The 15,603-nt window shown below is 52.0% G+C and overlaps 7 protein-coding genes across 7 annotated transcripts; 3 read left to right on the top strand and 4 right to left on the bottom strand.

Annotated features, from left to right (window-relative positions):
* Window positions 1-1,303: 1,303 nt before the first annotated feature.
* Window positions 1,304-2,812, bottom strand: CLUP02_10126 (indoleamine 2,3-dioxygenase; the record flags this gene model as incomplete). The annotated part of the gene is made up of 1 exon (XM_049289102.1): window positions 1,304-2,812. One exon carries the CDS (start codon window positions 2,810-2,812, stop codon window positions 1,304-1,306), a length of 1,509 nt encoding a protein of 502 aa, XP_049146246.1.
* A 148-nt stretch (window positions 2,813-2,960) lies between these two features.
* CLUP02_10127 (uncharacterized protein) lies at window positions 2,961-4,213 on the top strand (the record flags this gene model as incomplete). Its single annotated transcript, XM_049289103.1, has 7 exons — window positions 2,961-3,146; window positions 3,275-3,348; window positions 3,541-3,659; window positions 3,738-3,764; window positions 3,826-3,929; window positions 3,988-4,110; window positions 4,148-4,213. The coding sequence occupies 7 exons, from the start codon at window positions 2,961-2,963 to the stop codon at window positions 4,211-4,213; spliced, it is 699 nt and encodes a 232-aa protein (XP_049146247.1).
* Window positions 4,214-4,568: 355 nt separating this feature from the next.
* Window positions 4,569-6,962, top strand: CLUP02_10128 (UEV domain-containing protein; the record flags this gene model as incomplete). The annotated part of the gene is made up of 9 exons (XM_049289104.1): window positions 4,569-4,668; window positions 4,732-4,900; window positions 4,933-4,945; window positions 5,008-5,095; window positions 5,155-5,196; window positions 5,275-5,393; window positions 5,468-6,687; window positions 6,754-6,784; window positions 6,846-6,962. The coding sequence occupies 9 exons, from the start codon at window positions 4,569-4,571 to the stop codon at window positions 6,960-6,962; spliced, it is 1,899 nt and encodes a 632-aa protein (XP_049146248.1).
* A 33-nt stretch (window positions 6,963-6,995) lies between these two features.
* On the bottom strand, window positions 6,996-9,790 carry CLUP02_10129 (uncharacterized protein; the record flags this gene model as incomplete). Its single annotated transcript, XM_049289105.1, has 3 exons — window positions 6,996-9,407; window positions 9,562-9,636; window positions 9,755-9,790. 3 exons carry the CDS (start codon window positions 9,788-9,790, stop codon window positions 6,996-6,998), a joined length of 2,523 nt encoding a protein of 840 aa, XP_049146249.1.
* Window positions 9,791-10,146: 356 nt separating this feature from the next.
* On the bottom strand, window positions 10,147-10,608 carry CLUP02_10130 (uncharacterized protein; the record flags this gene model as incomplete). Its single annotated transcript, XM_049289106.1, has 1 exon — window positions 10,147-10,608. The coding sequence occupies one exon, from the start codon at window positions 10,606-10,608 to the stop codon at window positions 10,147-10,149; it is 462 nt and encodes a 153-aa protein (XP_049146250.1).
* A 1,394-nt stretch (window positions 10,609-12,002) lies between these two features.
* Window positions 12,003-13,697, bottom strand: CLUP02_10131 (uncharacterized protein; the record flags this gene model as incomplete). The annotated part of the gene is made up of 7 exons (XM_049289107.1): window positions 12,003-12,093; window positions 12,205-12,327; window positions 12,420-12,489; window positions 12,698-13,010; window positions 13,107-13,228; window positions 13,276-13,303; window positions 13,578-13,697. The coding sequence occupies 7 exons, from the start codon at window positions 13,695-13,697 to the stop codon at window positions 12,003-12,005; spliced, it is 867 nt and encodes a 288-aa protein (XP_049146251.1).
* Window positions 13,698-13,750: 53 nt separating this feature from the next.
* Window positions 13,751-15,302, top strand: CLUP02_10132 (WSC domain-containing protein; the record flags this gene model as incomplete). Its single annotated transcript, XM_049289108.1, has 4 exons — window positions 13,751-14,079; window positions 14,134-14,466; window positions 14,519-14,584; window positions 14,648-15,302. The coding sequence occupies 4 exons, from the start codon at window positions 13,751-13,753 to the stop codon at window positions 15,300-15,302; spliced, it is 1,383 nt and encodes a 460-aa protein (XP_049146252.1).
* Between the last annotated feature and the right edge of the window lie 301 nt (window positions 15,303-15,603).

A 15,603-nucleotide genomic window follows, 5' to 3' on the forward strand; every position in this document is an offset into this window, starting at 1 on the left:
TGCAGTGGTGCGTCTGGTACTCAAGTCTGCGAGCGATCGAGTTCCGAGGCAGTGTTCGACGGGCAAGAAGCGGCGAGTCGCGGTAGGAGTCGGGTTCCCACAATGATGATGATTAACAATCACGACGCAGGGCACAGGCGAGTTTGCCTCTTCAGCTCGGTTGGGGCATGAAAAGAGAAACAAGGCCAGGCGCGAGATTGGAAGACCGACTGCGCAAAGCGATGCCGGTTCGATTTGTAACGGACGGGTAATGCAATGGTGTACGCCCGATGCAGATGACCAGCCTCGTTACCTAGGGTAGGTGGTGGTTTTTTCCTCTCTCGAAAATACAGTCCCAGAGGCAGGAGGCGCGAGAGACGGGTTTGAGAGGCTCAAGCCAGAACGCGGCAAGGGGAGACAGGCTAACCCTTTTTGAAATAGTGCATATTTGCATGCTTGTGCCTTAAGGTATCCATCCGTCGCTACTTATTTGTATTCGTAGGTACCTACCTACCTTAACGTACGGTTTACCACCTCAGGTAGGAGCCCCACAACAGCTCCTTCTGGGCGGATCACGTGGCAGAGGTTGTTTCCCTCCCACGGAACTTGGAGGCACCAGATGAGACACATCTTCAACTACCTTAAGGTACCTAATATGGAAGGAGCGAGTCCACAAACCTCATTGCCATCGTTCAGCATGGTGGCCAATACCTGTCCATTCTTGTAGATGATCTAAGGCCAAAAAACAGCTAGTTCAACATCCATCAAGTTGTCACTCAACGTTCCCCCGACTTTGATGAACGACGGGGGTTTTCCAGCTCTTCCCACTATCCCGCATCTGATTCAGACTGCGATTCCAGTTCACTTTTCGCAGAAATCTCGTTTGGTATGCAACAGGCGTACGTGACGGCTGTTTTGAAGAAGTCATATTTGTTTTCCTGGATACTTTACTCACTGTAACGTATAGGATGTCTCAGCCGTACCGAGTGGTAACGAGCTTCGCCTTATACCACAGAATACCTCCAATTGACAATCGTGGTAGGGTCGTCTTGGTGAAAGCTAACGTATACTTATCCGCTAGCGGCCCATTGGCAGTGAAGCAACCAAATAGCAAACATAAAACCAACCTTCCTGTACGTATGGGCCAACAGGCCGTCAAGCACGTGAGCCAAAGTCTCAACGGAAGGAGTCAACTCTGTTCAACTAGTAATTATGAACTGATTTCCCAGACGTTTCTAGACACGCTTCGAGCAATGTATTGCGCGTTGGGTTTCACGCCAGTAGCGCATACATCTACGTCTATCCAGCAGCACTGATGTCTGCATCAGTAATGGCAGATGCCACCAAAGTCATCATCGATGGTCCACGTCCCTGCTAAGCCTCCGACCCCGGCTTCGATGCTGCTGTGGCTAGGCTGGTCTGGTTTACCCAAGAAAAAATCGCCGCTGCCCTCAGACTTAACAGTTCTACGCATGAAGCGACGGGTCCACTCTTCGATCGCCGGCTCACCGGTCTCATCGCGCGCCTGTTTCAAGAACGGGATGAGAGCAGTACCTCCTGTACCCTTGAGGTTCTTCTTGCCGTCGGCAGCCGGCAAGTTATTACCCTGGGCGTTCGACTGACGTTGGCGTGAGGCCGTGGCTAGGTTAACACGCAAGCGCGTCGCCTCAGGACTTCTCGACCTGCTGCGAGCCCGCACCTCGCGTGAAGGAAGGATGATGTAGCGGGTGACGATGGCTATATGCTTGTCGCGGAATGCACTGAGCATGGCGAGACATGCATCATAGGCGAGACACAAGTCGCGTTCTTGCTTGTGGTTCTCGACAAACTCGCGGATGTTGGCAATGCCAGAGACATCCTTGAGGAAGCGAGCATGGGGCCCGGGCATGTACCGGCGCATCTCCATAATAAAGTTGTGCTTTGGAACCGGAGCCCTAGACTCGCGTTCCGACTCGGTTGAGGGATCCCGCTTTTCGCCCGTTGGGCGATGATCAATGCCAAGGATGACATCGAAGAATTGTATCAGACTGCTCTGAGCATTGCTACCACCGCTGTACTGACGGTAGTCCTCCTTTCCAGAGCCATCGTCATAATTGACGCCGTCAGGAAGACCGGCTTCGGCCATGTTCTTGCTCCCAGCAAGAAAGGTGCGGATGCGATTGTAAAATATGTTGGGATCGCAACTCTCGTGCATGCGTTGCAAGATGATGGTCAGGTCGGTCAGCCGCTCGGCAAAGGTGCGCAAGCTCCGGGTGACGGTCGAGACATCTCCTCGGCGAGCAGCTTCCACGGCACCCAGCATGAGGGGGATGATGGGACCGCCACGGGCCTCAATAGCGACAGAGACGAGGTAGAACCACGACTCGTCGAGAGAACCAGTGAAGGTGTTGAGGGTGGCTAGGTTCTCGAGATTGTCAATGTCCTCGTCGACAAAAAGAGGCTTGAAGTTCCAAAGGCACAATGCGGCGTAGGTAGCAACCGGAGGCAGCTCAAGATGATTCGAGACCTTCAAGAAGGGAACGGTGATGGAGGGCGGAAGTTGATCGCAAGGCTCATCGCCACCCCAGATGTAGGCATGAGCCATGAAGGATAACAAAGAGTAGGCTCTCCGCCATTCTGCGTCGTGTTCCAGACCGATGGTAGAGAGAACAGGCAAGCGGTCGACAACCGGACGAAGGCGGCGGCTGAGAACGAGAGCCTGTAAGTTGGCGACAATAGCCTCCCACTTGTTATAGTAGGGGTCCGGCAGCCGCGTCAACGGGAGAACGTCCGGTAGGAATCCATGGGTTGCAGAGATTCCATAGTCGGAGAGTTCGGGGATGGGGGGTAGCATAGTTGAGTGTTGTCTATATCTTGGTTTTGCCTCTGTTGCGAGCAAAACGAGTTTCCGAGTGTAGTCGATCGAGTGGTTGAGACTTTAGAGGTGCCGAGAGATTATCAACGCTCCAATGGATGATTGCGATTACGGAGGTTGGTTGTGAATGCGGTTCAGTGAGGTAGTAGACAGTGTTCAAAAAGGTCCTGACGCAAGGAGTATCCAGAATTTGCTGGAATACTCCTCAGCCGTGCGAAAGATCCTTGGAACAGCAAGCATTCAACGTAATGTGAGAGCTGAGCGGAAACAGTTCCAAAATGTTGTTAGTTTCCAGGAAAAACCAATGTCGACCGTGAAAAGAAACAAGAGTTGTAGGTAACTGCAGCGGAAGGGGTGTGCGTGTGCCGGATGTTTTATTTAATAATGCGCGCAGCGGTCCCCGTCGGCTATGTGGGATTGGACAGGCGCAATGTGTTCCAGGGTCTCCCCCGAGACCATTTTTCTTCTTTGCAGGTGAAGAAATGTAATGGCGGAGAGTACGGATGCCAGACTAGGTGACTAGGCTACTAGGTAACTCTGCTAGGTAAGGTAGGCAGTAGAGTCGAGTGTTTGTGCCGCCTCCTTGGAGCGGTTAAAGCGCCCAATTCGAAACATGGACGGTACATATAATGGACTAGCGGGGCACGTACCTCGAGCGGGTGGAACCATATGAGTGAACATGACATCCAATGATTCGATACCTTCAGAATGATTGTGGTACCACCAAGCCAATGTATCGATGAAGTAAAGCATCTTGCAGAGCGAAGACAACTCTCGGGATTTACCGTAACAACACGATTATGCCCCGTACCAGAAGGCGTGCAAAGTATGCGTAGTAGCTACCAAGGTCTACGGTTATGTACCTAGAATACATGGTTTGCAAAGTGCTGAAAATGTAAGCAAGACGAAGAACAATGCAAGATTACAAAGCGTGTCAAAGCAACTGCAAAAAAGGAACTGGAGCTGGACCTGACCAACCCGAAACATGCCAGGCAAGCAAGCTGCCAGCATTGGATTAGAATGGGCCCGCTCCGTGCTCGGCCTTTCATCCAGCCAACTTCACACCATGAGATCAATTGAGAATCTCAGCGGCCGTGTCGGTCCGATGCCGGCCATCATCGATCATTGGGTTACGCTGCAACGTGGAAAAACAGTATCTACCTAAATCCACTTTATTGCTTGTTGCAATCATCAACCTAATTTGCTATCCTGAAGTCGATAAGCAGATTCCTTGCGCAAGCTCTGATACCATGCGCTTGCATTTCGAGGCGCGCTTGGTGCAGTTATATACCTATTTTCTAACCCATCACAAAGGAAGCAAACATGCAGGATGGCCAATATCCCATACGAAGCATTTCAAACTGCATGGCTGCGATGTAAATGGTGCAAAGTGATGAGGATGATGTACCATGAGTGTTTTGCTTTAACTATCGGTGCTGATAGATGAATGGCGATTTCCGTCCAACCTTAACCTACATTTCTTACGTCTAATTTAGGATCGAACACCAGTACTACGTATGAAGGGCCTCTTCAAAGTCGATGGAGCCCGCCTCAGGTCACAGGTTTAAGGTAACGGAATTTGACTGCGACGCGGGGAGACCTTCACGGCGGCCCCACCTTTTCCCGCCCAAGCTGAGGTGCGTCATCCGCAGTGCGAACTGCCATCCACCACCGGCACCCAATCACCGATGTCCGAACTACCTTAGCTACTTACCTACCTCCCTCCACTGGGTACATGGAACGCTTCCACCGTCGCAAGCTCTCTGAGAAATCTATCACCGGCGCCGTCCCATTCCGCTGTCCGACGTCTCCCGTTACCGAACACCCACCCGATTGTGCCGATTCTCATAGCAGACCTTAGTGTTAGACACCGCTGCAGCATCACAAACCGGCTCTAGTCCTAGGGCCCCTGGCATGCACCTATGAGTTGAATCCGCATCTCACCTTCCCCCTCTCGCCGCTCGCTCTCCGTTACTCGCGCATCCGCCTTCACCTCTACTCGCCTCCTGACCGAGCTCCGTATCGGCTCCCCCGTACCGGAGCTCTCGCTGCGTCTCTGCGATGCCCGTGCCGCAACATGTCCTGAACTGGCTTTACAGTGTTTTGACAAGTGTATGTTGTGTCTTCAACTCTTGGCTCCGTTGTCCTCGACTAATGCGTGGCCCTGTCCCCAGGAATACCACGATGTGAATCGCACCTACAACGATGTAGCCCAAGCGCTATCCCACCACCCATCTCTATCGCCGCGCACCGACGTTCACAGTACGGCCATCGATCGCGACCACAAATCCTTGATGAATGCGTGCTGATACCGTCCATAGCTTACGATAATGGCTCGTCAGCCCTACTTCTCCGCCTCTCTGGTACCATACCCGTTATATTTAGAGGCACCACATATCGCTTTCCCATATCTGTCTGGGTGCCTCATGCCTACCCACGAGAGGCTCCATTGGTTTACGTCACTCCAACAGAGTCCATGATGGTACGCCCCGGCCAGCATGTAGATCCTCAAGGCCAAGTCTATCACCCATATCTCGTAGGCTGGGCCGCCTTCTGGGATGTATGTCTTCATGCTTATCTTCCCAACCCTGGGCTTTGAGGGTTGTTCTCCCATTCTGACGGCTAGCGTGTTAGAAATCCACGATTCTTGACTTCCTGGCCATCTTGAGAGATATCTTCGCCAAAGAGCCACCAGTCATTGCCCGACCACAAGGCCCACAGCAACCACTGCCGCCCGTGGCATCGCGTCCACCGCAATCACACACCCAAACGCCTCCCCCTTTTTCGCCTCCTCCACATGAGTTGGCAGCTCGTCCGTCGAGTCGCCCGCCTCCTCAAACCCCTACAGACGGATCGCGGCCTCCGCCTCCGCCGCCCAAAACGACAAGTACTGAACCGTACAGAAGCCCACCACCTCCTCTAGATGCTAGATACGGCCCTCCTCTCCCACCTCTACCCCCTGGTGCCACTCGTCAAGGCATCCATGGAGGCCTCAATCTCCAAGAGTCAAGTCGTCCACAGAGTCAAGCGCATTCTCGGTACGACTCAGCACCGCCACTACCACCAGTACCGTCCTCTCACCCACCGCCGCCGCCAGTCGTCTCATCTCCGCATCAAACTGAAGACACTGCACAGCAACCGCAATTCCGTTCTGGACATCCTGCTCAATCCGTTGCCCCTCGTCACTCAGCCGTCCCTATGTCTTACCAGCAAACGTCTCAGCATTACAGAGGACCACCTCCAGGCTGGCAACCGGACGGGCAGTATCAGGCACCACCGCTGCCGCAGCAACTGCAGCAGCATCCGCCGCCACAACAGCAGATTGCAAAACCACCGCCACCGCCAGATTTGCTCGACGCGCCCCTCACCCTGAGCATACCTTCGCCGTCGTCGGTTCCCGCGCCACCGATTCCGCCGAACCCGGAAAAGGACGCATTGCTCCACCAACTAGCGCAAACACTTCACTCCCTTCGGCAACGTAGCAGACAGCAGAATGACTCCAGCATGGCAGGCTTGCAGGCGCAACGCACAGCTATGATGTCTGCCTTCTCGACACTTCAGTCGGAGATGGGGACCTTAAATCAAACATCGGGGCTACTTCAGTCCAACGCTAATATCCTGATCGACGCGCTGCGAAAAGCCGATTCTGTTATCGAGGGATCAAAACGTCAAACTGCGCCTGATATCGACGAGCTTCTGGTTGCGCCCACAGTCGTAGCTAACCAGTTATACGCATTGGTCGCCGAAGAGAAAGCTATCGGGGATACTATTTTTGTCTTAGGCCGCGCCGTGGAACGCGGAAGGGTATCACCAGCGGTATTTGCTAAGACGACACGATCCCTTGCTAGGGAGTGGTATCTGAAGAAAGCTTTAGTTCGCAAAATAGGAAAGGGGATGGGGCTGACAGCCTAGTCGAGCAGTGACGTTGCGCTCCAATATCATGACATTTCAGTACGCTGAGTACTTTGGCAGACCAAGATTTCATTGAGACTATTCTCTTTGTGCCCGGCAGTTCCTTTGCTGGCCATTTCCCAGTACTATGCTTCATAGCCTTGCAGCCTTCACCCTCCAGGTCTCTTACGCCGGTACACTACAAATGATATCCTGCTCTATGCTAAGGCATCACTGAAGAACACTGCTAGCTAGCCCGTCCGACATTGAATCAGTTACCATTACTGATGCTTGTTTCACTTTGCCGATTGGCAGCTTTGCGCATTTTACTCAGCTGTACAGTAGACATTGGCCGAGAATGGTACATTCGACATTCGGCACCGGCCGCCACGATTCTTCTGTCTCGTGGTGCGCGCCATCGAGCCCAGCTAGTCCCATGAGCATCTCCTGACAGAGCGTCCCACCTCGTCCTCCAAGGTGCGTACGAGGATGATGATCCAAGTTGCCACCAAGTAGAAGTGACGACTGGACCAGTGGTACTGAGCGGCAGGACTCTCTTTTGTTCTGATAAACAGCCGTCAAGACTATGACCGGTGCTCAGACACTCCCGGGGAATGGCCGACGTGCTCTTTCGGGAGGGCCTGTCTCTCGACGATGCAGACGCAGACGCAGCTGGGTGTCGGGTTTTGGGCTTCTCTGGCGAACAGTTGGCCAGCTGTTTGTCATCTGATCGAGCGATAGTGAGGTAGGACCCTTGCCAAGTAGGGGGCTCTGGTGACTTGGTCACATTGCGCTTTGTGTGGTCATTTTCATCTCTCTTGCCCTTTTCTAGCCTGCCTTTCTCCCATGATGCGGAAATCTTCCGCCAGACTTCGCGACCACGCTTGAACCCCAGGCTTTCGAATCGATTCTCGGAGTGGGTTTTCAAACCGTCTGCCTCGCGCCCAGGCCCAGCGATTCTCGATGTTGGCACCAAGATCGTTTTATTGGCTGAGGGCCTCGTCTCCGCATCCATCCGGCAGATGGCTTCCAGAGTATTAATTCGATCCTTCAAAGAAGAAGAAGTTGATCCTTTAGATATACGGGCGCCCACCGTTGATTGGAAGGAACAACGTATAGCACCATTCGTGGATGCTTCATATTGCAACTGTTGTCCGTGGCCAGGCTGAAAGGCCATCTGTGAGTTGCCGTTAGCAGACCACCTATTTGCTGGCCCAGTGTGACTGCGCCTCAGTCGCGAGCCGCTGTTTGGACCAGTATCGTTGGCGCTTTCATCAAACAGCGTTCTCAGACTCGCCACTTTGCTTTGCGCTGTTACGATAGCTGCATTTCCGGAAGACTCCAGTAACCCCGTCATGGAAGTTGCGTGTTCTGTTTGTAGCTTCTCTTTGGATTCGTAGTATTCTGATTGCGGGACCGATGACCTTGTACTATCCCTGCTTATGGACTGGGAGATCTCAAGATCCACCTGATCCGTTGGCCGGTCTGGTGCTTGGGCAATTCCATGCTCCAGATTTGAGGTCGAAGCATCCCGTGAATGGAGGGCATCCATGGCTCGGGGCCAAAGCCCGAAGAGCTTCCCTCTGTCTCTGTGTCCTCTAAAAACGGTGATCTGCTCCGTTTGCGTTTTTTCGCGAGTCGGACGACTTCTCTGGCCAAAGCTATACCCAAGGCTCTTCGAAATGCTCCGGGTCCAACTTCCTTCCACTGCCGTTTTTGTTTGGTCACCGGCATTGACAAGCCTTGGGTCCAAAGGTGGCTCTGCTCTACCTTGAGGGCTATCTTCAGGAGCTTCGATATCGTTCGACCTCAGTTTCCAAGTCTTAGTCCGGGGAAGTGTACAGCAAGGTGTCTGTGTCTGTGGCGTGATACCGTAGTTGCTGAAAGTTGGCACCGGTAGGTTTGTCCTGACGCCGCCTACGCAGACCATCAGCATTCCGTGCAGACCAGCATTACTTAGGGTGTCATACTTACCCATCGGAGCTTCAAAAAGTTGTCGTCTTTCAGCTACAAGACTTCTCTGTCTTCCATCAGCTGACCTTCCAGCTTTGTTAGGCCGCCTCTCTCCAGTAAATGGATCAAAAGTGTAGGTTGTTTGTTCTACAGCTGCTCGAATTCCAGTCTGTAGGCTGTTCTGGGGCTCGCATGACGGACTCCGACGAGGTGAGATCTGGCTCGGGCTTGGGATTGACTGTAACTCCACCACTTCTTCATAGCCTGGCCCAGGTGGAGATTCCTTTGCAGGACCAGATTTGACCGAGAAACCTATCTCCTTACGGACAGCGCGGTTCTCGGCTGGCGAACGAGGCACTTCTACGCTCGACGCACCATGGCTGGCAGTAGCTTGTGTCTCGAGATCAGTCATTATGTCAAGTATCTCGAACTTTGATACGACAGCAGCCAAGGGCGGGGTTTTCAGCTGTGTTGGATGTCTAGGCAATTTGTCGTTGAATTGTTCAGTCGTAGTGAACTCATCGGTAGATGTTGCGTTCTCGATGAAGCTTGCACCTGGTTGTTGTTGTGAAACACCTGATGCTTCGTCTGTTTCTTTGCTCTTGGGAGAGAGTCGAAGAGGCGCGGGCTTCATGTCTCCCCGTACAAAGTCCTTTGGCGACGAGCATCTTGCCTGTGTAGGTGATCCCGGCAGGTGGCTCTCCATGGGAACGCGTTTTGGAAGAGAGTACTGGCAAGTCGTGTGGCAAGGAACAACAAGGCAATAGAATTCTCACCGTATAAGGACCAACAAGTTATGTATTGACGTACGAATCAGGTCGTGATGAAAATGAATGCTGGAGTGACAGTGTTCGGTCGCCAGGTAGCGTCATTAGACCATGCACTTGCCCTGGCCGAGCAAAGGCTCTCCAGCCATACGCATTGGTAGACTCCTTCTTCTTCATACACGGTAACCAAGTCTAGTACGAGGCAGGAGACCCTTGGATATGTCCTACAGCCTCTACTTTCGTCCTTGGTTGATGGAGCCGCGCTTTCCGTTCAACTCGGGTAGTGCGGATCAGATCGGAAGGTACCTACTCGAAGATTGTCATTGGTCCTCGAGGTTTCAGTCATACATGACGCAGACAGAAACAACCGATTCGACGCTTGAAATAAACCTATATCACAATACAGAAGTGACATATAAGCAATTTCATAAGTCGAAGACACTCTGTTAATTTCAGATTACGTCTTTTGGGGCCAAGGTAGGGAAGCACAAGAACATGCCTATCATATAGCTGGGAATGACTTGAATCTCTGCGATGAAGCAACTATCGATGAATTTGCTATTCCACAAGTGAATGAAGCAACTGTGGATTAATCATTTAGGTAGCGAAACATGACCATGAATAGCCGTGGTGAGGCAAGCTCACGAATTTCAGTACACGATCATCTGCGTCTGTTCTGGCCAAGGCAGACAACACATGAAATCAACGATTGGCTGAGACTCGCTCTTCATAAAATCTCGCCTCTCGATTCTTTCTGACGGATCCCTTCTCGAGATTGTCACCTTCGATTCGTTGCCACTCGACGTCGATCAAGTCACTGCCGCTAGTCTGATAGTGTTGGCGGTGATGGCTGGACTTCATGTGCCAGATAACGGCCATATAACGGCACCGCCCCCATTCCTGTATATTCGAGGTCGTGCCCCGGTGGTTAGAGGTGTCTAAGGAGGAGCAACTAACATGCCGCACAGAAAACCGGCTGCGACTCTCCTCGCGAGGTACTGATCGAGGCGCGAGAAGAAAGCTAACAGGCTGCCTGGAGGTAGAAAGACGACGACCAACGTGTAGGTTGATGAGCCCGACTCGAGGCCTAGCTAGGAGCCTCAATTTCAAGAAAGCAACGATGACTATAAGGGAATCGAATAAAATCAACATGACTCCGAGCATAAAGTGTCGCGCGAGTCCACACACCGGATATGATCATCAGAATCCCTGTGTAATGGTTGATACTTCCATCACATTTGGTCATTACCTCATTGGGAGAATGTCTCGGTTCTTGACCAGACGTATATTATTCTTGTCCGTATCAAAAAGGTCTCCAGTACGAGAATTTGACCAAGAAGTTGATATCAGGCATACCTGCAGTGCCATTCAAGAAAGTTAATAGTCGGCTCTTTCAGGACTGATGGCAATAATACTGAAAGTGAAGCAAGACTTCCTTGCGCGTTACTCTCGCTCCTGCAATGAGATTCGGTATTCTTGTAAATACGAGTATTTGCTCACATTGCTACATGCAATTCTCAACCTGTGATCTCACGTATAGTAAGTGAGTAGGCTGGAAATTGATGATAAAGCAGCTCTATTGGAAGACCTTAGCCGTAAAGTACCGAGGGCGTAAGACGAAAGATGCAAGTAAGATAGTCACAAACAAACCGTATGGCAGCAAGGTGTGGAATACACTGTTCACAGGTCAGATGGTTCAAGACAACGGCATATGGTCTCGTTAAAAAATCGGTCAGACTGCACTGCCAGGGATCAATTGTTATTGCAAATGACGCCAGATACATTGCTCTGTCGCACGTCACATGTCACAATGCCTGAGATCGTCAGATTAGAAAATAAGTCGGGCCATAATACAGCAGCTAAGAGCCACATGCCTAGCTTGTGGCAGCCCAACTTAGCTTGGCTCACTTATTCTGTCCATTCGAACTCTGACGGCCCGTGTCCTGGCTAGACAAACCAGCTAGACAGCGAGACATGGCCGGCCCGGGCTGTTGTTCACTATTCGGGTAGAAGGGACTGCCCATGGGATCGACAGAGCGACGTATAATGCTCCCATGTACCCCCCATCCAAATCAGAAATGGGCGCGTCCGTGTTGACCGTAACTTGGTTGTTGGCTTGACGTCTGGCCAGAGCAGGTGTGGCAGTCTCAAAGCAGCTGTATGCCAGAGTCAATCTGCCTTCCATCATAATTTCTTGGTGGGGGCTGGAACCAGGAGATCGACCTGACATTATCAGCCGCTGCTGACGCAATTGGTGAGCGCACCCCCCCCCCCCCTCACCAACCCTGTGGCGGCTCAGCAGGCTGGCACTCCTGCCTCTGACCAAGCTCGCAGATTGGCTTGAACATACTGTTTCACTTACAGCAAACGAACAGGTGAAAATACCCAATGCCGCAATGGGTTCTCCTAGTTATTAGGCTTGAAGAGCCACGAGGTCTATGCAGTCATGTAGTCTACTTAAGCGTTTGCCGTTCACCAGAGGCTATACTTTGGCTAGTCGGGTAGGATGGTGCGATGTTGACGGATGAGGCGTAAGGGGGAGGCAAGAATCCTGAAGCTCAAGCCTCACCGTCAGGTCCATGAGTCAAAATAGTTGCCCGGATGTCGCAAGGCAGTTGAGAGTCGTCAAACGCCTGACGCACTTGACGTCTGCCTCCGTCCCGTGAGACCCACTCACACATCCGACCCGGCCGCTGGCCCCGATTCCCCACTTCCGGTGCGGGGACATAGCTTCTGCACCCCGACGCAACGGGTCTCTACCCAATCGTCGGGTTATCGGGCAGCATAATGAGATCAGAGACTGTGCTCACCAGGGTAAATGCACGATCGTTATTTTGGCACATTGCTGTCTCAGGAATTTCCAACTTGGTCGGGTGGTTGGTCCTCGTCAGGACTTCACGCCATGAAATAGGAAACGATAAATCCGAAAACATTCCTCAGCCGTCTGTCATTCCGGGAACAGGTGACAACCTGACAGGCGGAGCGGGTCAACCTGGTCTGGACTGAGACAAGAAGACAACATATTGAGGCCCGTATGACCAATCTCTCAATGCGAAGATTGTGAGAGCCTAGCCCTCTTAATGTCTCTCGTTGACGTTTTAGCGTCTTTCCAGCTTGGCACTCGGCCGTCCAACATCCCTTACTTTCCAATTCCCTATTAGCCGACACTAATCCGCCTTTTCTGTAACCGCATTTCGTCCGCGCTCCGTTTGAGTCTTGAAAAGCCGGTTCTAAGACCAATCCGGTAGCTCACGATGCAGTGGCTTGCACACACGATCCGCCTTCCGCCCGAAAGCTCGCCAGACGGCGGATGCTTGCATAGCCAGTGAGGGGCATTTTTCTGACGAGATGGACCCTGTCATGACCGAATTCCACGTGTCTAAGACAATCCACCCCAAAGCTTCGACCTTGTCTCCTTGATGCCTCCTCTCGGGGTTTTCCCATTCATCACGACTAAAGCAGCGACCTCGTCCGTGTAAGATCTCGACCTGCGTCAGATTCGCGACGCCTTGTCTTTGAAATCTTGCCTCTTGGCTCAACCAGCTCAATGGGTGAATCAGAGACAACTGCCGCAACGTCTGACATGTAGGCTAAGCTCGAGCGGAACGATTGAGCGAAATACCCTTCTTTTCTGGACCACAACCTTCACCGGCAAGCGTTACTTGCGACCACCTCTCCATTCTGACTAAAGCGCGGAGCCATCTCCGATCAACGCCAAAGAGCTGAGCAGAGCTTCGCCAATTGTCGACGCCATTACAGCTCTTTGGCGAAATCAAGCACGCATCTAGATTAGGCTCAGCCAACTCGTCATGTTCCTCCACTCATGGGCACCCTCCTTGTTCCCTCTGTAGCTCAAGGTCTAGATAATGGCTTGTCTGTGTCTATTGTCACGGCCGCATTGACGGAAAGCCTCCTGCGCCTCCCGGTCTAGATCCTTAACTAGATCCTATGATATGGGTGGGGTTTTGACAGTAGGCATTCAGGGTGAATGATAAAAGATCGCCATAGCCTGCTTCACCTTGCCCTCTTCTCCTAGACTTGCCGTCATTACTTCTTCTCATGTACGCCTGCATACCTGGCTTTTCTGCTCTTCCTTAGAGCTATTAGCTTTCGGTCTATTTCCTAGCCCCCACTCCAGCTTTCGCTGGGTGAACTTTGATCTTTGACCAGAATTCCACGACATCATTAGCCGGTTTTATCAAATTTTGGGTAACCAGTATCGCTCCCTCTTTCAATTCTATTTGAAATCTCATTTTTTTTACACGCCGGTTTATCGTTTTCGCCACAACTCCTATCATTGCCCATCATGAAAGTAAGCAAGCAACTTCTCGTTGGGCTCTGGGCAGGCGGCAAAGCGGCTGCTTTCTTCATCATGCCCTGTTCAAAACCAGTGGTTGTTGAGCGCGCCGATCCCATTGTCAACCCGGGAGCTCTCTCAGGGCATGTTCATACCATCATGGGTGGTAATGGCTTCGACTTCAGTATGACTTATGAGCAGGCTCGTGCTGCCACTTGCTCAACGTGCAAGGTGACTGCCGATTTAAGCAACTACTGGACTCCAACCCTCTACTATCAAGGCCAAGACGGCAAATTCACTAGTGTTTCCCAGTCCGGAGGCATGCTTGCCTACTATTTGTGAGTAACGATGTAGCACAACGAGAGAAGCCAGAGAACTGACCATTATTCCAGGTTCCGCCAGGACGCCAAGGATCCGGAATACAGCAAAGGGCTCATCGCTTATCCCAAGGGCTTTCGAATGCTAGCGGGCGACCCAAAGCTTCGAAGCTACAACAATACCCTCGAGCAGCGGGCCATCTCCTACGTGTGCTTGGGCAACAGCGGCCCTGCAACGAGCGAGCTTCCCAATCGTAGCTGTCCGAATGGCCTCCGTCTTCAAATAATATTCCCTGCATGCTGGGACGGTGTCAACCTCGATTCACCTGACCACAAAAGCCACATGGCGTACCCGGATCGCCTTGATAACGGAAAATGTCCTACAACTCACCCCAAGAGATTCGTTACGTGAGATTACACCAGGGAACTCATGACCACAAGGTGCTGATTTGTCTGCCAGTCTATTCTACGAAGTGATATTTAGCGTCAATGATTTCAAGGACAAATGGTACGGAGATAAGCAACCGTTTGTGTTGTCTAATGGGTCAGCATCTCACCTTCACTTTCGTACAAAAAAAAATCTGCTTAGACTACCTAGTGATCCGACTGGATATGGCTTGCACGGCGATTTCATCAATGGATGGGACGTCAATGTACTCCAATCGGCTATCACACAATGCACCGACAACGGTGGTAGCATCGAGAAATGCCCTGTTTTCCAGTTTTTTGACGACGAGACCCGAAGGAACTGCCAAGTCCCCGTCAAGGTTGACGAGCAAGTTCAGGGCCAGTTTGATAAGTTGCCTGGTTGCAACAGCGTTCAACGAGGCCCAGGTAACGCTGTGGCAGAATCAGGCTGCGGTGCAGCGACCCAGATCTCGGCACCCAAGTGGGGTTACAAGGACGTGACAAGTACTCTCAAGTACAAATATCTGGGCTGTGGCCGTGATCCGGCTGGACAGACTAGGACGCTCCAGGGCGCCAAGACGTCCGGTGATAGCATGACGGTTGATACATGTATCAAGTACTGTGACGGAAAGGGCTTTCAGTATGCCGGCCTTGAATATGCGAAAGAATGCTGGTGCGGGAACTCGGTAGCTGATGATCGGAAGCCCAAAAAGGGGCTCTGGGGAGCTTGCGATATGCCCTGTGGGGGTAGCAAGACGGAGATGTGCGGCGGCTGGGCTGCGATGTCTCTCTATCAGAAGTGCAACGGGACTTGCACGAACGCGGAGTTGATGTGATCAAAGATAATCGGTAGAGCCGAGGAAGTTTTATCGCGTACAACAGATTTAGTTCACACGGTTGCGTACCGCCTAATTGATTGCCATCATCGCACTGCTTGCTTAAACTGCTGGTGTCCTAATCGATAGAGGGCGAGCTAGGCACACGAGGTAGACTTGCGACACTGTTGGAGCAACCGCCGTACATACTCCCTGTTGGTAGAACATATTCACGGCACAAGTGCATCCAAATGAACGATTATTGCGTCAGAGAGAGATTCATTAAAGCCAGCCGGTGCGGGCCGTGGCGTTGAGGTCAACA

Source organism: Colletotrichum lupini, chromosome 5, assembly GCF_023278565.1.
Source record: "Colletotrichum lupini chromosome 5, complete sequence".
In the NCBI taxonomy this organism is placed as follows: domain Eukaryota; kingdom Fungi; phylum Ascomycota; class Sordariomycetes; order Glomerellales; family Glomerellaceae; genus Colletotrichum; species Colletotrichum lupini.